The 24,190-nt window shown below is 37.4% G+C and overlaps 1 protein-coding gene across 13 annotated transcripts in view; it reads right to left on the bottom strand.

Annotated features, from left to right (window-relative positions):
- The window catches only part of CHL1 (cell adhesion molecule L1 like), a 199,743-nt gene that overhangs the window by 44,291 nt on the left and 131,262 nt on the right, over nt 1-24,190 (bottom strand). For 12 of the 13 annotated variants that reach the window (XR_014250530.1, XM_082412116.1, XM_082412112.1 and 9 more), the window contains 6 exons: nt 20,887-21,009; nt 19,668-19,838; nt 18,668-18,715; nt 15,254-15,374; nt 10,499-10,683; nt 3,886-4,017 (listed from right to left, as the gene is read on the bottom strand). Coding sequence is in view for 12 of the 13 variants with exons in the window: in XM_082412116.1 (XP_082268242.1) it covers nt 3,886-4,017; nt 10,499-10,683; nt 15,254-15,374; nt 18,668-18,715; nt 19,668-19,838; nt 20,887-21,009 (780 nt within the window). In the remaining variant the exon portion in view is untranslated. The remainder of the gene's footprint in view (nt 1-3,885; nt 4,018-10,498; nt 10,684-15,253; nt 15,375-18,667; nt 18,716-19,667; nt 19,839-20,886; nt 21,010-24,190) is intronic. The other variant, XM_082412109.1, reaches the window with a different exon arrangement.

Below are 24,190 nucleotides of genomic sequence, written 5' to 3'. Positions count from 1 at the left end.
GACCTGTTGGCAGGGAAGCAAGGAGAGCTGTGGAAAGAACACAGAACATGGGTTCCAAAAATGTGGCTTTGGTTCTAGGTCTGCCATTACTCAGCTGTGCTATCTTGCATTAGTTTGTCTTCAGCCTTGATGTGCTCATCCGTCAACAAACGTGTTGGCTCTATTTTGGATATAAATCCATAACCTAACTGTTACTACCACCAATCTGGCCCAAGGGCCCAGTATCTTTTAGGCAGCTCCTAATTGGAGTCATACAGTTGCTTCTCCATTCAGAGGCCAGAAAAATTCTTTGTTAATAAATTAGAGCCTGTCACTCTTCTGCTCTAAATCGTCCAAGAGCTGCCCATCTTATTCACAATAATATCCCAAGTCCCCTTTTGGACCTTCCCCTTTACATATGATGTGGTCCCTGCACCTCCAGACTAATCTCTCCCAGCACTGCCCCCTCCTCACTCACTCGGCTTCAGCCATACTGCAGTCGTTGCTTTTCCTCAACACTGCAGACATACCTCGGGTCTTTACACTCACTGACCTCTCCACCCTGAAAGCTCTTTCACAGGTAGTTGCATAGCTACATCACCCACCTCTTTCAGATCTCTACTCAAAGGTAAATAACCACAAGGATCTTACTAGTATTATCTTAAAATCGGAGAGCAGCTCTAGGTCCTGGACTTCTCTTACACCCACCCCTTCCCCAGCTAGTTTTCACTTTAACCACATTTATGTGTTTATTTGTCTATTGCTTGTCTCTCCCCACTAGAATGTCCGATTCATGAGAGCAGAACTGTCCGTTTTATTCACTGCTATCTCCCAAGCAACAAGGCCAGTGCCTGGCACAAAGAAGGCATTCAATAAATATTACTGAATGAAATAATCGATCTGTTAAATATAAATAATCGTACTCCCTTTAAAAGGCTCATGTGGGGACAAAGCAGTATGTGAATGTTCTTCATAAACAGCCAAGTGCTATTCAAATATAAAATTTTATGATTTTATGTTCCAGAAAATCTGCATTTTTTATTTTAGCATCCTTAACATTCTTTATAAACAAAAGTTGTTTTCATTTCTGATTTACCTGAAGTCTTATTTTTCATTTCTTATTCTGTTCTCTAAAGAGATGAGGAAAAATGTCTCAAATTGAGGAAACTAATAATGAGGGCTGAAGTGTCATCAACAGATGAATGAATAAAGAAAATGTGAGATAACTGCTATATTTAAAATGGATAACCAACGAGGACCTACTGTATAGCACAGGGAGCTCTGCTCAATGTTATGTGGCAGCCTGGATGGGACGGGAGTCTGGGGGAGAATGGACACATGTATATGTATGGCTGAGTCCCTTTGTTGTGCACCTGAAATTATCACAATTGTTAATCGGTGATACTCCAATATACAATAAAAAGTTAAAAAATAAATAAATAAAAACAAGACAGATTCACAAAAGCAAAAAAAATAGAAAATGTATATATATGATACATATATATATATATATATCATACACACACATATGCACACAATGGAGTATTATTCAGCCATAAAAATGAGAAAATCCTGTCATTTGTAACAGCCTGGATCAACCTTGAGGGCATTATTGTAAGTGACATAAGTTAGACAGAAAAAGACAAATACTGTATGATCTCACTTATATGTGAAATACAGAAAACAAAACAAGCTCATAGATACAGAGAACAGTTAGTGGTTGCCAGAGGGTGGGAAGATGGGCCAAATGGGTGAAGCGGGTAAAAAGGTATAAACTTCCAGTTATAAAACGAATGTCATAGAGATATAATGTACAGCCTGGCAGTAATAGTTATTAATACTGTATTGCATATTTGAAAGTTGCTAAGAGAGTAGATCTTAAAAGTTCTCATCACAAGCAGAAAAATTCAGTAACTCTGTAAGGTGACAGACATTAACTAGACCTAACTGCGGTGATCATTTTGCAATATACACAAATGACGAACAATTATGTTGTACACCTGAATCTAATATAATGCATGTTCATTATGTATCAATCAAAAAAAAGAAAAGAAAAAAAATTTCCAGAACTGTTCATTGTTTTGCCAAAGTATTTGTATTTTAAATAAGTAGGCACATTCTTTCTTCTGAAAGCTATAACAAGACAGAACTGAAAGTGATTTTGTTTCATTATCTGCTGAGAAAGTAGATATGGTCATACTGTTATTTGACAATTTCTAGATTAATAGTCATAAGCTTGTGTGAGTAATAGATATTTTAAAATAACTATCATTTTAATTTTCAATCTCATCATCGAATGTGTTCAGTTAGTATCTGCTTGTCATTGACACTGTACCTATTGTCATACAAAGAAAAATAAAACAGATGTGTTTCTCAAAAATAACAATGAGCACGAAGGCTTCCTCAGTATTTGCTATGTGAAAACAATAGTAAACAATACTTTGGGAGTGTTGTTTGTGTGGCAGTCACTGTGCTAAACATTCTCTATGTGTGTCATTTAATCTACATAAAAACCCCCAATGGTTGGCGTTATTTTCATCCCCATTTTACTGATGAGGAAACAGGTTTTAAGAGGGTCAGTAATACACCAAATCACACAGCTAGTAAATGGTAGAGCCTGAATGCAAACAAAGACCCTCTGGATCCAGAGTTTATAAACTTTCACAATGTTCTACAGATAAGTAATATCCTACTTGGTAGACGCCATTGATCTCTTTCAATTACAACCAACTACCATTAGTTCCATTTTGCAGTTAAAAACTTAAGCTTCAGGAGATTCCCAGCTGTATGATCTTGAGCTGTTTAGTGAATCTCCCCAAGCTTCGGTGCACAGCCGAGCTGGGACTCCAGGTCTATATGTCACCAGGATGCCTACCCTGATACGAGTGGGTCTAGGGCAAAGGAACTAACAGAATCAACACACATATGTCTCCATATTGTAAATGCTCTAAATCAAGCTGATCAATTGACCAATAAGATCTGTTTTATTATCCTACTTTAACAAAGACATTCAAAATGACCAGGGATGGGACTTCCCTGGCGGTCCAGTGGTTAAGATTTCACCCTCCAGTTCAGGGGGTGCAGGTACATCCCTGGTCGGGGAGCTAAGATCCCACATGCCTCATGGCCGAAAAACCAAAACAGAAAACAGAAGCAATACTGTAACAAATTCAATAAAGACTTTAAAATTGGTCCACATCAAAAAAAAAACTTAAAAAAAAAAAAAAAAAAAGACCAGGGCTCTAGGTTCAAATTGAGGATTTGGGACTTCTTGGAGCTCTATGCTGGAACACAGTGGAGTGGGGAGATTAGGCCTTCAGCCCTGGTCCATCCCTTCTTTTCCACACCCAGCCCATCTGGGAAGGGCACAGGGGATTATTCTGGTCTTGGGTACTGAAGCTTGGTCGAGAACCTGCAGTGAGCCACGTTCAGGCTTTGCATGTGTCTTTGGCCCTGCGGATTTCTCAAATCATGGAGACAGGCATGCCATAGCAGGTCCTTGTAAAGAGCAGAGCACAGTGGGGAGCCCCTGTTGCCTGGATCCAAGGGAAGTCCTGAACTGCAGCCTGTGCTCTCAACCACTAGGTCCCTGCACCTGTTTCTTCTCAGGGAGAGGAACCTTCCTCCTTGGGTGCATCCTCTATGTCATTCAGTTGTCTTATTTTTTAAACCTTATTTTTATATAATTAACATAATAGCCCAACAAATATTATTTATGGCTTTTCCATAAATCTAAGCATAAATCAAATTGCTTTGAAAGATGCAATTTTGGATTTCCTGGTTAGATCCGTCTTGTCAATCCAGCCACTTACCAACTCCACTTTAGCCATAACGAGGGTGTCTAAACCCCGTGTCCCAGCAAACCACTGCCTTCAGCATTGCCTCACAGTTGCTGTTTTCACTTACTCTCAATTGGGAAACCATTGACTCTCCACTTGATTGTGGGCTCAGGTTCTCCTTCAGACTCACACAACAGGATACCACTGCTCCCAGTGCTATACACGCCACTCTGAGGTTTCTTTGTCCAGCGAGGGGGCTCTGGAAATAAACTGAAGAGCTCATCAGCATTTTCTCAATCACAGAAGGTCCAAAAATGTTAAGGGCTGTATTTCTAGTACGCACCAGCAGATGGCAGACACAACAAAGTGTTTCACACTAGCTGTTTTTCATAAATGTTCTCTAAGGCAAGATGGGCATTGTTTTTGCCTGGAATAGGGTTTGTGTGTTTATGTGCTTTTATGTGTGTGTGTGTGTTGCAATCTGGAATCTTAGCATGTATAATAAAATCAACACACTAAAAATAGTTACCTACCGTCACTTTATTTAGCTACACAAGTATCTATCTCATTACAGAAAATGAAGGAGGGGTAAACATGTGAAGTTTATTGAGTGCAAGTCATCCAAAGTGGCTGATATTCAAGAAATATATTTTGAAAAATTTTTAATGAAATTAAAATGTTCAGCCATTATTTTAAATATTTCTTAATTAATGACTCTATAGCATTTATCTGTCCATATCTAATTATCTATCTTAAGAATTTGGGAGACATTACTTCCTAGAAATTTTTTTTTGCAAGGGGGTGGGAGAAGGAATCCTGAAACCAATATTTACCTTTTTGCTTTCAAAACAATGGAGGAAAAGATAGAGTTAAATCATATACTTGCATCTTTCTATGCCCTAATGCTCCAATCTTATAATTCTAAGTGGTGCTTCAGTATAGAAGGAGACATTCTTTAGTGCAAACATTACTGTCATGTTTTGTCACCTTAAGTATATTACTATGTCAGGAGTGAAGAAAAGATTCATATTAAAGTGTGGATGCTTTGGATAATTTGATTTCAGAGAAAATTGCACAATACTGGCAGGTAGTAATTCCCATCAAGTGTTGCTTTTTTATTTTCCCCAGGACATTTCTGGATTTCCGTTTTTAGTCAGAAAGGAAAGTCTTTAAGATACATATATGTATAAAATGAAAAATGTCATTTAAACAATTTTTTAAGGAAAAGAGGGATTATGTGGGAAAAAAATAAGTCTATAAATTCACCAGGGAAAACAAAAATATACAAATATCCCTGGCAAGTTTAAGTCCGAGCAAGAGACATGGCTTTGTAATTATTCAACAGGGTGTGGACTTGTTAAATTCCAACTTATATATGTGTCTTCATAATCTACAATTTGTAAATATTTAGTCATTTAGTTTAAAATGCAGTAGTCCAAATTATAAACTGCACATGACCTTCCGAGGTGAAGGGTTTTAGTTTTTGTGTGTTTGTCTGCAATTTTTATGTGACTGTTACTTTCTTTTGGTCTTTTCATACAACCACAGCGAAATTAAACATTTGAGTTAGAGAAAAAACATGAACATTTTCTTATTCACAGTAGAAAACTAAGACTATTGCTTTCAGAACATGTAAAAATACAGGAGATCATGGGGAAGTAACATATAGCATGGTGACTATAACGGATAAATACTACTGTACTGTTTATTTCAAAGTTGCTAAGAGATTAGATCTTAAAAGTTCTCATCACAAGAAAAAAATTGTAACTATGTGGTGATGGATGAAAATGACACTTTTTGTGCTGATCACTTTGTAATACATACAAATATCAAATCATTGTGTTGTATACCTGAAACAAATGATGTAATATGTCAATTATATTTCAATAAAAATAATAAAGGATACCATGTAATTATGACCTTTCTCTAAATCTTTATGAATAATAAAATCAAGATCTCCGTTTCTATTCTCATCCTACAAAGTTCATTAACCCTTCGGTATCTGTATTGAGATCTACTACTGTTAGATCTTAGGTAAAGGGTGCTTAAATGACCATCTTATCCAACCATTTCACCTTACAGATGGAGAACTGAGCTTTGGAGAAGTCATCTAACTTGCCCAGGGTCACCAGGAAAAGAAGCCCCACTTTCTGTTCTTGCCATTCCATGGACCTGCAGACCTACTGGATGATCAGCACCGAGACTCTGAAGTAAACGTGGTGTTATTTCTAACTCATTACTATTTCACTTATTTGGATCACAGATAGGAACCAAGGCCACATAGCTTTACTAACTTTCACTCTCTGCTTCGAAATCCACACTTCCCCAACAGCTATCAACTGACTCAAGAGGTTTTGAGTATTCACTAGAAATCGTCGTTCAACTGTACCTGAACCCCTTCTCATAAGCTTTGTTTATAAATGTTTGGAAATTTGTTTTTATGCTTCTCATCCCTGTTTCTCCTGAAGAATTAAGCTGTTCCTGAGCAAAGGTAGAATTGGCCGTGCAAGGTGAAAGGGACTTCACGCCTGTCTTGTTCAGAGCATCTTCTTCTTGGGCCTGTCATGACACTGCTCTCGTTCCAGCCCAGACTGAGAATCTCACAATTGGGATCCGTAGTGACAGCACCTAGACTAGATCACTAGATTAGTGATCTCTGAAGAGCCAGGGCAGAATTGTTCTCTTTCTGATGACTCCGCTGCTTTGTATAGGGGAACAAAATCTGCCACCCCAAAATATTTCTTTGGCATGCAGATTATTTTGAGCTGAAAACAATCAAGGCCCGAAAGACTCAGGAAGAAACTCTGACCTCCCCCCTAACCGCCTAAAATAGTTTAGATAGAAGGCCTGTTTCTGGAAGAGAGCTACTACAGACATATCTGCCAAGAACATGGGCTGGTTGTGGTAGCGGCAGCTCTGCAGGGCCTAGAGATTAGAGTCCTCCCTGTGTCCCACTGTCTCTGTCTGGCCCAGCAAACATCTGCGCACCAAACATTTGCTCTTCCATCTCCAGTCTTCCTTGGAGATGCGGTCCTGTCCCCCTCTGAAGTGCCAAACACCCTCTTTTGTCTTTAGCTGAAGATGGTATTTAAGATGAGGCTTTGGCCATTTGGGTGAGTTACTCAGTTCTTCTGGCTCTCTCCCATGTATACATACTATTACACTTTTGTTTGATTTTCTCCTGTTAATCTGTCTCATGTCAATTTAATTCTTAGATGAGCCACAGCAAAATAGAAGAGGAAAATTTCTTTCTCCCCGACACCGGCACAATGAGAACAGATGCATGTGGGGTAATTTTGAGTTGAACTGAAATGACTGATCCCCAAAGACTCCAGTAAAAAAGGCATAGAGAAAAAGGAAGGGGCCTTGGACAGGAGGGAATCACTGACTTCTGGTCACTCACAATCTCATAATTTCACATCTTGATTGAACATATTAACCTCGTTGCTACTTTGTTGACAATAGGACGCATGGTGAGCCTGAGGACATCGGCTACAGGACAGGAGATGTCTGGTGTCTTAAGTGAGGCTAAGGGCATGCAGGGACAGAGAACAGATTTTTCCAGAGGTTGGAACATGCAACTCTATTCCGGACAGGTAAGATCTATTTGAAAGGATGAAAAAAGGGCTCAAGAGAGAAGAATGATTAAAATGGAAAACTCTGAGAGAAAACAACATCATTGAATCCCAGTCTTGTATCTATTATCCTAAGATCTATGGTAACTGATGAAAACAACTTGTGTTGAAACTTTACTCATTTAGTCATAATTGTAAATTAAAAAATAAGATGATAAAATTCTCTCACACTGCTCAAAACTGAGATGCAAATGTCTGAACATTTAGTATGTAATAAGCAAGCTAATTAGAGATGGTTTTCACTAGAAGGAAAACAAAATAAAACAGGAAATTTGGTACCTATGAAACATACAACACAGGTTATTTTCTTATAACAGATTTCTATAAAATATCTATATTCTAACAAATCAAAAATTATTAGGTTCAGCAAACTTGAATTTCATTGCAACTTTTTGGAAATAAATTTATTTGAAAATGAGGCTTTCTTAAATAGATCAGTGACTGAATTGCATTTGAGTTCATGACATCTTTTTAAAATGCAGCAAAATTATGGGTATATAATTATGTATAAATACTTTCCTATTATACTTACTAAGTTTCAAAAGCCTTACATGATACCAATGTTTGTGCTGTAAACTTTTGTAACGTGACTTTATATAATCAGTGGAAATGCGACTGTGCTCATACTTTGATTTCTGGATTTAGAAACTTTTAGATGCCATTTTAATAGATCTCTTTTCATTGAATGTGTAATATTATATTTGGACCATGGATTCCTAGAAAGGATAGATGTGCCTCATCAAGACATCCTGGCTGTTGTTGCTTATACATATTATAGGATTTGAAAGTGCAGTTTGTTTTCCTACTTAGAATGTTGTAGCCTAAATTACGGAGTTTGTGTTCAGTAATAAAGAAGAAGTATCACAGATATAGAGAATACAGTAAAATACATGCTTTTACTTAAGCACAATGAGTGTTTTCAGAATGGGCTAGATTTTCAAAGTTCACGGTAACATTGCTCTTTTCCTATATGGCTAATCCTTGTTATTTAATTTGAGTGTCCAAGCGAGAGACAAAGAAAGGGAAAGAAGAAGGTGCAGGAAGGCAGAAGAAAATTGAATGAAAGTGAACTCCTCCGTCCATATGATTAATGAAGGATATATTTACTGCTTTCACACTTAACAGAAAAAAGACTTCTTGAGCTCAGTTTGCTTTTCACTCGCATGTGTGAAGAAAAACTCCTGAAACATACAACTGAGGGCACATTTAGTAGTTTCTCATTAAGGATAAAGGATTAAATGTTCCTCATAAAAACATTATTTACATCTCAATAGTGCTAATAGCTGTTTTATGAATAGTGAGTACAACTTGTTCGGGAAACCTATATTCCTTTGGAGTCCTACAGTCAACATTTTAAATTGTGTAATTAATTTTACATCCTTGATTTATTTTTTTCCTTTTGCAACCTTTGCAGTTCTTCTGAAAGCTTCAGTCTTATAGTCAAAAAAACCATGGCCAGATTGTTAAAATATTCAGCTACCGTAGCAATGTTCCAGCCATCTGGAAGGATTTCTAATAGTCAGCAACTCGGAGTGGAGCAGCTAACAATGAGACCTGTCCGGTTCCTGGGTATGTGCTGGAGCTGGCGGGGGCGGGGGGCTGGGTCAGGGGGTTACAGAAACATATCCCTGTTGCATGGTATAGCCATATTATGTACAGGCATCAAACGATGACTAAAATTAGAGGAAAAAATGAATCTGCCAAACTCTTCCTCTCTGAATTTCTTAGTGAATAATTTAATGTCAGAGGAATATGTCACTGTTGGCAAATGTTGATATTTATCCATAATACTAGGCTTTCTCCTATACAGGTTTTGCTTGTGTTGAACTCAGGGAAACGATATTCTCCTCTTTGGTTTTTCATTCTTCCTAACTTAACCAGTCACACACATTGTGAGAGAGGTCTTGGAAATACACTGCTCTTCCAAACAGCAGCATGATTAAAACAGTTATCTTAACACTTACTTGTGAATATAATTTGGGTCTGAGTATTTTTTTGTTCCACTAATTAAAACAGTGGGCCTTTGCTTAGGCATTCCTTGTGCAAAATGAAACTTTACGAGGTGAACTTTATTGGAATAAAAATGGAAGACTTAGAGCACCAGTTCAATAAATGGAAACCTGAAGGAGACCATTCCTTTCAATAGTTAAGCCTACACGGCACTAAATAAGTACAAATGCAGTAATCATCCCATTAATTTGATCAATACAGTCAACCAAACCATACACAGAAACCTCAATGTGATCAGAACCACAGAAAATAGTCTGCATCAATCAAATTCACAGGATGACTGGGTAACCTGTACATCTGCCCAGCAGGCAGAACCCTGCTATCTACATATTGTGGCTTACCTTCTTTTTAAATGGTGACATCATCACCTACTTATTTCTATGAGTACAACAAACAAGAGCCCAACTTCTATTGCTCAAAAGGCTTGTTTACAGAAAGATGACTTGAATATAACGTGTTTTTCTGGACCTTTTGACAGAGAAATAACACTTACACCATACTGTCTATGTTTCTTTCCCCATTAGTAACATATGAAACATCATCTGAACCCAAGATATGGACACCCAAAATAGGAAAGAACTAAGACAATAATTTGTCTGACTCCCTCAATTCATTGGTGAAGAAATGGAGGTTCAGAAAGGTGAAGTAAATTGGGCAAGGACACAGGACGTTAATGAAAGGACTGGGAAAGTCCAAGGTCTCTTCCAGCCCATCATCATACTTTCTCCCATGGTAAGGCTTACTTCTTTTAAGATTTCATATTATGCAGTGTCACACATATATTAAAATAAATTTTTCTTCTCATAATATGATGATATAGGAGATTAGGTTTAGTGACTATTCAAATAAATAATGGAAGTCATCTGTGTTCAGTCCCTAACCAGAGATCTTTTCTTGTCATTTGTCCCTTCTATGTGGTTTTGTGGGGTAAATGACAAACCTGATTAATTGAAGTGTAATATATTCCATTGCTCTCTCTAGAACTAGAAGTTGAAACAGCTTACCTGTTTTAACATATATGCATTAGAGGTCGACTACATATGGATTCTTTTGTTTTTTAAATAGAAGAAAAATAAATCAACGTGGGAAACGTACCTTCTACTATAACATGAAAATCATGAATGGCTGATCCCAAGAAATTGCTGGCTGTGCAGCGATAGTTTCCTTTGTCCCGGTAGGAGACATTCTCTATCTTCAAAGTTTTGCCATAATTTTCTTTTGTTTCTCTTCCCTTTGGTAAATCACCTCCCATTTTGCTCCAATCAACCTGTGGAGTTGGTCTGTGAAACAATACATAAATGATAAACATTTATTTTAAGTGAAAAATAAAAAGTAAAGAAATCCACAGGACACATCCCTCACTGTGGTGCTTTTAGGTTTGCACTCAGAGTTCCACTGAAAAACATCAGGCTTCCCAGTGCGCAGACCTGCCCACCACCATCCATGGCGAACATCAGGGTTGGATCAAGTCTCTTTCATTGCAAGCTCCTTCACTAAGCTGCTTCCTCAGAAATCCTCTATTTCCTCTACTGAGAGGGCTAACTCCATGTAAGTGCTGAATAGATATGGTTAGATGAATGATAGATTACTGGACCTGTAGAAATATTACAAGATATTTTTCACGTGTGCTATCTCCTTGTGGGTGGTTTGAAAGAGCCAGAAATAACAGCCCTCTTCCCTAGAAGAGTTTGAAAAACACGAGAAAGTAAGGCCCAACAGCAAGTAGTGGGAAAATGTGGTACCCCCTTTAATCCTTATGAAGCTGATATTGGACAATAAAACTCAGATGTGGGAGCCCAACGTGCTGTCTGGAACAAGGAATAGCTCATTATAGGGCAAGGTGGGTTCTGCAGCACAGACCTGGCCACCCAGGTAGCTTTCCACCCTGATGGGGAATACACCAATAGAGGAATGAACCAAATCTCCCTTGCTTAGAAAGATTAGATCACGCAATCAAAACAAACAAGTGATAAAAGAACAAAACAAAAACCAAACTGATAACTTGTCACACACCAACACAATAACTTTTTACACCTTATTTGGGTAGAAAACAAGAAGGAGGATTCAAGCCAGCTGGGTTTAAAACAGAAAAATCCCACCTCATGAAAACCAGACAACTGGGAGAAGTGGGACCCTCTAGAATTCTGTTATTTAAAAATGATGTGCAAAACACTGATGCCTGATTTTAACTGATAGATTTTTTTTTTTTTCTCCTCTTCACTTGGGCTATATGACTGAGTGGAAGACACACTTTTGTTGCTTTTATTGATGATTTTTTTCCTTCCCACTATATTTCTTTTTATCATTAATACCTGAAAGTTATTGAGTATGTTCTAAATGTGGTCATTACTATCATCATTTTACCAGTGAGGATTCTAAAGTTCAAGAAGTTAATTTGTTTCAAGTCACTGGGGTAATAAATGACACATTAGAACTTGAATCTGCCTGACTAAGCTTGTTCTTTTGATCAGTGTGTTCTATTTTATTTGTGCTTTTCCAACTCTTTTTTTTTTCCTTTCTAACTGTGTATTCTTGGAATATAGGCTTGTAGGCAACTTGGTTACTAGTTAATAATTGAACAATTCATATTGTTTGTGTCAATTATCTTAAATTGTATTGTTAGGCGGTGGTTAAACTAATTCAGTTATTATACAAAAAATATTAGAGGTAAAGATGAAGGTCTTTTACACACATCTAGACTCTTCCCCTTCCCTCGAGGCTCAAGTACTTACCAGCCTTACAGATCTGGAACCACTACCTTTTATTTTACCAGGCTTACAGTACATGGCACACTTCTGTAGGAAACAGTAATGAAGCTCAGACAGGTAGTTGTTAGAGTATATTAGCCGTTGGCTTCCTGAGCACACCACCCAACAGGATGCATAACCCACGCCTCCTAACTGCTTGCTTTGCACTCCATCTGTCAAAATGGCAATTTGCCAAATTACAGGCTGCTCTGGACCTCAGTTGCTCCAAATCAGGAGTTTTTCGTGAGTCCATGCTTTAATAGTACAAGCATCTCACTTGCTGTAAAATCTTTTTTTTTTTTTTGGTTAGGCCTTGGAAACCAGTCTGGTCCTCTAATACCTATTCTTTGAAAGAATGGGACAAAATGATTATCTGTAAGTATCATATGACTATGAGACATAATTCATCTAAGGACACATCTATACCATTGCAAGAAGGTCCAGCGATATTATTGCTAATTTTTTTCTTTCTTTTTTTTTTAATTTAATAAGCATTTACTAACAGCACTAGAACAATAAATTTTTGAAGGACAATATATTGCTTAATCCATTTTTATACATAAATATACACCATGTCATCATCTCAAGCTTTTGTTCCGGTCTTTGCCCAGCCAACTTTGATTCTTATACTTCCTTTGTTTGCAAAAGAATCGTACCTAGCTTAAACTCGTGAATTTACAAAACAGAGAGAAAAGAGAGAAAATTTGAGCCCAACAGTCAGCAGAGGGAATTTGCCTTTAATCCCTTCTGAAGCTTTCACAGGGTGTGACTGAGTGTGCACTGGCCCATGAATATGGTCTTTTCCACTGAGGGACTCGCTGTCTGCACTTCTTCTGGGGAGGGAACACTTTTCTTTTCTTTTCTGAATGAAATTCACAATGTCATTTTAACTATTCTCAGTTTCCACCTTACAGAATCTGTAGAATCTGAACCCTTCAACCTTTCCCTGTGAAAGCCTTCCCATTTTACTTAACGGTGTCAATATTTTCATTATTAATAGCTATTTTCTGAAACATCTACTATATCCCACTTCTTTAGATTCAGGGGTAATGCCATCCTTTGTTCACCCCACCTTTAACTGAACAAAACAGTTCATTTGGTTGAAATATGCCAAAGAAGTTAAATTTAGAGAGAGTTTAGGGTTCTGGAGACAAAGAGGATGGAATCCCAGCCTCCACTTCACACTAAGTGTAGAGAGGTGAATTCAACTCTCTGGCCTACATTTGCCTAACCTGCAAATGGGAATAACTGTCATGAGAAACAGTGAGGATAAAATGAGCTAATGTATATATGTCAATGCCTAGAGGAGTGGGAGAGGGAGGGTGGGAGGGAGACCCAAGAGGGAGGGGATATGGGGATATAAGTATACGTATAGCTGATTCACTTTGTTATACAGCAGAAACTAACACAACAATGTAAAGCAATTATACTCCAATAAAGATATTTAAAAAAATGAGCTAACGTATGTAAAGGGCAAAACTTAGCGCCTGACACATAATAAACAGGACCATGTCCTCATTATAATTATATTTGCTACGGCAGTTTAAAACTTCTAAGGAGAAAATTTTTCAGGTACTCTAAAAGTTTCACAATATATCACCTTCACCTGAAAGGCAACCAGATCAGCCAGGATTCCCAACCCAAACCCACGATGAGTAAGAAGAAACCACTTCAGGTGAACCTCTTCTGACAAGGCATCAGGCATCCTCAAGTCTCCAAAGACAACACATATTGGCGTTCACTTTCTTCTTCTATATTGCCTCATGACATTGCATTTTCCAAAAAGCACATGAGAGCCTTTCTATTATATTGAAGACAATCCCTGCAGTCGCCGGCACACTCAAGAGGTAAGTTACAGCATTTGCGAGAAATAGGAAAAAAGGATTACTGACATATTCTCCCTGCCCAAAGAGTCAACCAAGAATTGTGATGAACCCTGCAAGAATTTAATTTCTACCACTATAAACCCATATGAATAAGAACAAAAGAGTAGGCAGCTACCAACATGATTCAAACTGAACCTGAGTCTTTCATCTCCTCACATAATACAGAGACCAAATTCCCGAACAGAGGCCATGTCCCTGCACGTCTAATCAATTTACGATCATACACTTCGGCAATTTAAGACAGATAAGCAACCTGAATATTTCTGCTGGATGGAAAGAGAAATTTACAAAGCTTAGGGGTTGTAAAACCATTAAAATCTGCTCCTTTTCTTCATAATCCAATTTAAAACCACCCATTCAGAATATACACTGGATTATGAATGAGTATGAATTTCAAACTCTAGTCCATGAACCAGATGCCCAGCTATGCAAATCCCTTAGTTTACAAACTGATTATGTAAACTTGGGTGCTAGGTAGGTGGAATGCATTTTCTCATGGTATTCCCAATGGCAGGGATGGGTATGTGGTGGTAAGCATAGAAGGATGAGGATAGGAAACAGGTGACCTTGTATGACCAAGTATTAACTAAGATCGTCCTTGTTTACACTGACTTACGGTAGTTACTCAATAAAGTCACAATTTCAAGAGGTGACCAAGCGAAGACTCCTTATCCTTTACTTGGAGGATTTGGAAAAGCGTACTTCAGTCGTGAAAAAAGTTTGGTTCATTAGTTCTGATGTGAAACTCTCTTAAATTGCATGATCTGGACCTGCTTGTGTGCAAAGGACAGGTGGGTGAAATAATAGATAAATAGGGCTCCGTGGAACCTGAAAAAACATGAACAAGCAGGAGCAGGACACACAATACAGCAGAGAGACATAAACCTTTGCACTAATAGTGATGGGTTGACTCCTAACAACCTCGTGCTCTAAGGATGGCATCCCACTGCTGACTGAGGCAAGGAGAATGCTGTCACTGACACCTCCGTTCACACTTTCACCAACTGACAGAGCGATCTAATTATAAATCAATCTCAGTCACAGGCTGAAATCTGTAGAGTGAAGTGCAAATTACTTTCTCCAGGAATGTAGTAACAGGATTTTTTTTTTTTTTAAAGAAATCATTTTTAAAGATGGATGCAGGCACACCCTTCACTGCTACCTTATTCTTTACAGAACAGAATGGAAAAAATCAGGAATGGGGTCAAGTTACTCACAGGCCTTCAGCAAAACACTCGAGCAGCAGGGTGTCCCCTTTGAGGATGGTAACCGAAGACTCACTGCCGTTCTCCGGAGAAGGCAACAGTAGTCTGGGTTTCCTTTGCTTGATTGAATTCGCTACAAAGCAGAACAGAAAAGGCTCAGATTTTTTTTTTCAAACTAAGAAAAGTAAACTCCTTTGGCACTCAATCTTTCTTAAAAACTATTTAACCATATGGACCTATGTGTGTGTATGTATATTTACACACACATTTTAATTTATTTTCACACATTTACTTCACATGTATTTCACACATTTTAATATATTCCCATTTAAATAGATTCCACTCGTACCACGAAGCATGGGTTGCCCTTCAGATGCATTAAGTGTTGCATCAAGTTTTATAAAGGTTATGATTTAACCCACATCTTCAAATTCAGAAGTTCAAACACTGTTCAAGATAATTAGTTTCTTGATGAAAGTCCTTAAGTTAATTGACAGTCAATGGTTTTATATTCTATATTTTAATCATACCTGTTCATGTTTGATGGCCGTGTGTATTTTTCTTGAATTTAAATGTGCCTAAATATTTGACAAGCTTCCTGGGCCCTGCACCCAGAAATTCTGATTCAGGAAGCCTGTGGTGCACACCAGGCATCTATGAATTTATCAAGCTCTTTAGGTGACTCTACTTGCAGTCTCAGGCCCTCAAAGACAAACACTGTTGTAGGAAAGATTCAGAAGCATTCTCAGTAACTGGGTAAGGAAATGTTCCATTTCTTATTTTCCCAAGAATACTTTCAAATACAATGGAAAATGAGGAAACTTCCATTTTCAATGCAAACTTTGATATCATTTCCAAGTGTTCACACAAATTATGTTTCACATCCAATGTCAGAGTAATTTGATGCGATATGCAAAGGGTAAACAGGTGACGTGCTGTTATCAGAGTAGACGAATGAAAGTTACTGGCAGCAGTGTGTACCTCGCTATAGCTTCCTTCCAAGTGTTTATTTCTTGAAAAATAATTTTGAACATGTAGTATGTGCAATGATTTTTATTGAGTGCTGGAAAGATATGACAATATATGTTTGTGTTTTTGACCTCAAAGGAAATGATGTTGGCCATATATACCTAGTCAGTCCATTTTCAAACTGAGGGTGCACCAAGAGGAGCCCTCATCCAGCCCTGCCGATGTTACCAGTGTATTAGATATCTAAGTTAGCATGCAGGGTTCAATGCTGGTGCCAATTTTAAACGGAATATTTGTCGCATTCAAGCAAATGATTCTTTTCTTTACAGAAAAACAGCCTACTATACAATTCAGGTTTACTCAGGCATCTTTCACAGAACACTACTGTGGTAAGTACTCTACGGGAAACAAAAAAAAAATAAAAACCTTTTCATAGACAAATGAGTTTGGAAAATGCTGCAACCTATATTCTTTCTCAGTGAGTCACAATGCGCAGTTGTGTATTAAGTACTCCAAGAGGTCTTGCAAGGAAAATAACCATTTAACTTTCTTACACCCAACGCTTTCCCTAGGTCTATTACACTCGACCAGTCCTTTTTCCTCTTCTTCGTGTAACAGCTCTGAACCAAACTGCTGATCAACCATGAGAGACATTTTGGGAGACCTATAATAATTACTCCATTAAAAATGTGTCATACCCTCAGAATGGGAGAAAATATTTGCAAATGAAGCAACTGACAAAGGATTAATCTCCAAGATTTACAAGCAGCTCATGCAGCTCGATAACAAAAAAAACAAATAACCCAATCCAAAAATGGGCAGAAGACCTAAATAGACATTTCTCCAAAGAAGATATACAGATTGCCAACAAACACATTAAAGAATGCTCAATGTCATTAATCATTAGAAAAATGCAAATCAAAACTACAATGAGATATCATCTCACACCAGTCAGAATGGCCATCATCAAAAAATCTAGAAACAATAAATGCTGGAGAGGGTGTGGAGAAAAGGGAACCCTCTTGCACTGTTGGTGGGAATGTAAATTGATACAGCCACTATGGAGAACAGTATGGAGGTTCCTTAAAAAACTAAAAATAGATCTACCATACGACCCAGCAATCCCACTACTGGGCATATACCCTGAGAAAACCATAATTCAAAAAGAGTCATGTGGGCTTCCCTGGTGGCGCAGTGGTTGAGAGTCTGCCTGCCGGTGCAGGGGACACGGGTTCGAGCCCTGGTCTGGGAGGATCCCACGTGCCGCGGAGCAGCTGGACCCGTGAGCTACAATTGCTGAGCCTGCGCGTCTGGAGCCTGTGCTCCACAACGGGAGAGGCCACGATAGTGAAGAGGCCCGCGCACCGCGATGAAGAGTGGTCCCCGCTTGCCGCAGCTGGAGAAGGCCCTCACACAGAGACGAAGACCCAACACAGCCATAAATAAATAAAAAAACAAATACTTAAAAAAAAAAGTAAAAGTCTATTAATTAAAAAAAAAAAAAAAAAACTTCCTTGTTAAAAAAAAAAAAAAAAAAAAAAGAGTCATGTACCAAAATGTTCATTGCAGCTCTATTTACAATAGCCAGGACATGGAAGCAACCTAAGTGTCCATCATCGGTTGAATGGATAAAGAAGATGTGGCACATATATACAATGGAATATTACTCAGCCATAAAAAGAAACGAAATGGAGGTATTTGTAGTGAGGTGGATGGAGTTAGTCTGTCATACAGAGTGAAGTAAGTCAGAAAGAGAAAAACAAATACAGTATGCTAACACATATATATGGAATCTAAGGGGAAAAAAAAAAAAGGTCATGAAGAACCTAGTGGCAAGACGGGAATAAAGACACAGACCTACTAGAGAATGGACTTGAGGATGTGGGGAGGGGGAAGGGTAAGATGTGACAGGATGAGAGAGTGGCAGGGACATATATACACTACCAAACGTAAAATAGATAGCTAGTGGGAAGCAGCCGCATAGCACAGGGAGATCAGCTCGGTGCTTTGTGACCACCTAGAGGGGTGGGATAGGGAGGGTGGGAGGGAGGGAGACGCAAGAGGGAAGAGATATGGGAACATATGTATATGTATAACTGATTCACTTTGTTATAAAGCAGAAACTAACACACCATTGTAAAGCAATTATACTCCAATAAAGATGTTAAAAAAAATGTGTTATATATGTGTTATGTATCTACTTATGTTACTTATATCATGTATAAGTATATAGGTGTATTTATATAGTTATGCATTTATAAATATCACTCCTTTTTACATATATTTAATGGGGACGGGAGGAAATAGAACCCTCTATGCTAAGGAGTTTTCCTTACTAAGAATATTAGTATTTTAATAAACTCACGAAGGTATTAAAGGAAAAATTCAAATTCTAAGATGACAATGAGCTACCGTAGGTGAAAATAAATGTCAACATTCTGCACGTCATCAACTTACCCTTGGAACCAATTTCTGTGGATGAACTCGAGTCATTAGCATGCTTTACTGAAATAAAAAAATGGAAGAAAAAAACTCACAAACATAATGGTAGATGCGGATATCAAAACAGAATGAAAAGCCATAGTTTTCTCTTAGAAAAATTACAAAATGAGATACAACCATGCTTCACTAGAACAGCACCTTTGGGGATATAGTTGAAAAATATTTATAACAAGCTTAACCTTGAACTACTACAGATGAAATCCAGGTGGAAAAGATACAAATTATAGCTCCATTAAAGAGAACTGAGGTTGCCAAAAGGATGCTATAGTGAAGCCCTGGCATAGTGAATCTACACACAATGATGACAAAATTATGAACCAAATTAGACAATGGAATGGTCATGCCAACTTTTGACTCTACCAGAGCCCATTACTCAGTCAGTGAACTGCTGGAGATTATCTCCGCCCTTTGAATCTATGGTTCCTTCTCCCACTAATAAGGACTGTGTTCAAATGTAGGAACCCAGACTGGCATCTGCAGAATCAAGTAGGATAGAGGAGCAATTCAAATAAGTTTGCCAATCTGGGAAGGACAAAAAAGCCTGATGTGATAAAAATTGTAATACTGCTTCTTTTTATTTTTGACTCTGTTCTTTTCTCCCACATTGTCAGCCTGCCGGTTTATCCAAAATCACAGAGATCCAGGGCCTGAGACTTGCTTAGAAAACCCTGGAATTTCCTCGTGTATTTCGCCCAGGGGAAATGACTAGACCTTCCAGACGTCAAGTGAAATACATCTGTACCGTGAATTGAGATTTGATTTTCTGGATGCAGGAGACGGAGCTACCGTCGATGTACAGCTGCAGATGCCTCTTTCATTGGGACGACATCTCTAGAGTTGAACTAAACGCTGGTGGAAAATATCAACCCAGCTCTAACTGGCTTCAACCAGAATAAAATTATAGATCCATTTGTATTCCCCAATCATGCTGGCATGATAAATTATTTGGACTTACAACTGTTAACTGTTAGTTTCATAGGCATTTTCTGCACAATAGTCCTTAATCTTGGAAATGCAGCAAAGCAACAGTAATCATTCCGACTGTCTTTTTCTTCCACATTTGCGAAGTACAGATCTCCCTTTTGGCTCATGTATACTCTTTCATCTTGTTCGATGTGTTCTAATTCTGGAAAAGAAATATCTTGTCATTAAAAGGGGCAACTGTCCTTTATCATGTCTCATCTCCTTTTTTCATCATCCTTTCCTCTATATTAATTTCATTTTATTTTTCATGTCAGCTCTTCCTATTCCTCTCAAGTCTGGTCTTACTATAAAAGCAATTAGTGAGTAAGAAGTAAAAGACAAAAAACAACAACAAAACCCTTGGGAGTGCACTTACGAGTCTGGGCATTCTACCTCTCCTGACCATCCAGGACTCTACCTGTGCTTTATGGGTCTGCACTGGCTTATCTGAAAACTGGTCCAATTCAGATAATGGACTAATTATTACTCTTATTTTATTAGGATCATGTTTCTTTAAAACAAATTTCCACAGAAGTGTGTCTGAGATATTAATCTCTCTTCCATGGATGCAGCCTGGAAAGTTCTAGGATGAATGGAATCTGGAACTTTGGCTGCAGCCAAGAGTAGCTTCTTTTGCTTTCTTTCAAATGCTGTACGATTATTATTTTTCTCTGTGGGACACAATGGAAAAACATTTAGAGAGCCCTGCTAAAGGCACATGCCAGAAGTAGGCTTTACAAGAAGCTGGAATTCCAACTCAAGAATTGGTAAAAGTTTTTGACAAATTAAACACAAAAGTTAATACTAATTTCTATGTGTGTCACTGTATGAAGTGGGTACAACATTATTAAAAGAGAAATTTAAAGCTAGCAACATAGATACAAGCCATCCTCAGTTTTGACATGGATAGTATCCCAAAGGTAAGTTGTTTGGAATACAAAAAGTATTTCCTTCATAGACATACTTTATCATATCAATAGCCTCTACTCTTTCCAGATATGACAAAATCAAGAAACATATTTAGTGGTTTTCTAGTGCTTTCATGTATATTTAGAACTTAGAGAAGACAACAGATAGAAATAGTTTTTAAAATCTACTTGATTTCACATTGACAACTGTATATTAATTTTTTATCTTTAATTCCAGTATGTTATTTTACATGATGCATGAAATTAAAATGTCCCCTTAGAATAGAATAGAACATTACTTACCAATATTCATCCAATAAATGTGTAAAGGTGGGAGGCCTTTGGGAGGGTTGCACGGGAGGACAATTGGATCGCCCTCCTCCACTTCAAGAGGATCAATTTTTTCTTTTGGGAATTTTGGAACATCTGGTATAAAAAATCATTTAAAGACATTATTTAAAATTTATGTTACAAGTAATGTTTTAACGTTACAAGTAATATCTTAAAGCGTTCTTCTTTTTAAAAATTAGAGTATTTTTAATAAATTCAACACCCCAAATCTTGGTTCTCGTATCTCTCCTGAAGAGGAAAATACTGTTAAAAATATGTGGTACATCCTTATACAACCTTAAAAATATTTCTGCATTTTGTAACTGTAGACAACAAATATCTTTGCTGTGACATCAATAAGGCAACAGTATGCTTGTGCATATTTCTCTGTGCAGAGATGTAAGCTCTGAGTCATAGGAGTCGCTCGTATTAAGTTTTGATAGATAAGGAATCTTTTTTCTCCAAACACTGTGGTTTATTTTTAGGGAGATACTTATTTTCTGTCTTTTGCTTTATTGTGAAGCCCTTGAATGTAATTGGCAAATATTCCATTCAGAGCATAATCAAACTAAATAAACAATTCAAAGCCCATGTGGGGAAAACGGTACGAATGCAATGAAAAGCCAAACATGATCACTATATGTTGCAAAGAGAGTCATTCACATTGAAATCACTCCCAGTAAATGAAAATATTAAGTGAAATGGAATTGATGTAGGAAAGGAGAGTTTGCAGTATTTCAGCATATTGTTTCTTTCCCATGCTGGAATCAATTTCCTAAAAATCAGTGCATTGGGACTATAAGTCACAACTGGGCAGAAGTTGAAATCCGACACCAATGTTTGATATTCTTATGAAGTTATTTATAAAATAGTTTTAGGAATATTCAAAATATATTCTGCCTCAACATTATTTGTACCTTTCAACTTTGTTATGGGAATTTGCATTATAGAATTACTCAGACTCTGATGGACGAGAAGGACCTTAAGAAGGTATTTATAACCTTCCTGACCTGATGGAATTTATTAGCAGGTTTTCCATCTTTGTATCTCATTCTTAAATTATGGTTCACAGAAGATTATCATTATTCTTGGGAGTCTAAAGATATACTCATTTATTGTACAATTTCTTCTTGAGAAGCTTTGTGCAGTTCCTGTATATTTGTTCCCTTGCCCCTCACCCCCTAACCTAACTCCTTGTGATTGAGGGAATTTGCTGACATTTCTTATCGATGCACTAGCTGGTTACAGTGAATTGCTTTTTGTCTAAATTCAGGGACCTTTCAAGGCTTAACATTGCAGGGGGCAGTGTGGTTATTACACTGCCTTTGCCAGTTCAAAAGGCAGGCATCAGTCATGTGACAGTCCTCAGTGGATTCCCTCTTGGTCAACTCATTGTAACAGATTTCTCCTGGTGAGTCTGGAAATACATTTGAGATGGTAACTATCTTGGAATCATCCTTTTGCTCTAGGTAGCATGAAATTTCCATCAAAAAATGGGACAGAATGCTGAGTACATTCCCTACCTTTACCTTGTAGGTAAAATATCAATACCACCTATCTGGTAAAAACTTAGCTTTGACTGACAAATGTTATGCAAGTCATTTTGCAGAAAGTATACCTTATGCAAGTAAAGTAGAGTAACTTACAAAACTAGTATGTACCCTAAAGCTCTAAATTCAAATCACCTTTTAGTGAAACTTGCTATAACAGAAGCCTGGTGTTTGTTGGTATTGAAGTTAGCTGTGTTGCATGGTAGTTATTGAATCTGTTTATATACAGATACAAGCAGCAAAAGAGGAAGGGAAACATAGATTAGGAAATGGAAGGAGCATGTAATCCTGTTCTATAACCAGCAAACTTTACAGTGCCAAATATGAATATACAGTTTTCTGGGTGGTATCTATTGTAAAGTAGCTAATTAAGTTGCACAAAGCCCTAATTGGAGAGCTGCCTCTTCAGTAAAAATTTAATAATTCAAACAGATAGTATCGCCAGTGAAGCACTATCATCCTTGCATTAATTAAATCTATATTATAAAATTCTAATTACAAAAATGTAACTACGTTATTCAACTGGCTTCCAAGGCATCAATAATAAAAAATAAACAAAATAAAATTTAGAAGTCTACATAACCTTTATCACATACCATAAATCTTTGGAACAGTTTTAACCAAAGATGAAATTAATACCTGGAAACAGGGAAGAATATTTATATATTTAATAATTTAAGGTCTAAGAATAAACACTGTAAAGGACATAAATTTGTCAGGTTTTCTTAAGTCTTACTCTTTGAAACTATTTAGCGAGTCTGATGCAAAGCTAAAAAGGGAACATGTTAACATCCACAGATAAATGTGAAATTTAATTACTCCAACTTAACAGCAGGCATGAAGTTGACCTTAATTCAAATAAAGAAATGAGTCTATTTAAAAATAACTCCAACCAATGACTTTTGCTAATTGTGTTTCTCTGGTATAAACATTAGCATTGTTGAGTCTGGACAGACGCAATACTTTAAAAAATGAATTGTAAACAATTGTTTTTCTTTGCGTGAGCCAACTACCCTGCTTTAGCTTACCAACACATTTCAAATGAGTGCTCCATCATCACCAAAAACACAATCATTTAATTGTGTTTCAGTAAGACTGGACTTGACCATGGAATGGTCTCTTTGCAAAGGGATCAGAACCAAATTCTACATCAGCATCTACCTAAGTAGGACTTTAAAAATGTTTGGAAATCCCATAATAATCAAGTCTAGATGAAGCTATATACATTTTATCCCTATCAGTCTACCTGCATCAGAAAATCAAGCAAATCATAGCACTCATCTCTTTACTGTTCTCCAGCAAGTTTCCACATTTATTACTCAGTGTAGCAGACAGATTTCTAGTAACAACTCCAAGGGTACAATTTCCTGAAAACCCATCTAGCATGAAAAACCTTTCCTAGAGACAAAGTAGCTACATGCTAGTCTACTTATTGGAGCTATCAACACACGGCAAACCTGCAAATACAAAATCTCTAGGGGCTCTACAACTTGAGATGCTGACAATTGGTTTTGAAACTCATCATCTCAATTCTTTCAACTTAATATACTGAAAAAAATAACATCTCTGTACTTGAAATACAGAGACTTCTGAAAAAGGTATTTTTTATCTTTAGGATAGCCTACAGGATAAACTAGGCTCTAGCCCAGACACTAAAACTAACGGCTATGTAGCTTCAGACCAATATCTTTACCCTTCTGTGCCCCCTTTTACTTTTCTCTGGCATC

The sequence above is a fragment of the Balaenoptera physalus genome (assembly GCF_965194825.1).
Source record: "Balaenoptera physalus genome assembly, chromosome: 11".
Lineage (NCBI taxonomy): Eukaryota > Metazoa > Chordata > Mammalia > Artiodactyla > Balaenopteridae > Balaenoptera > Balaenoptera physalus.
This window is presented reverse-complemented; position numbering and strand designations above follow the sequence as displayed.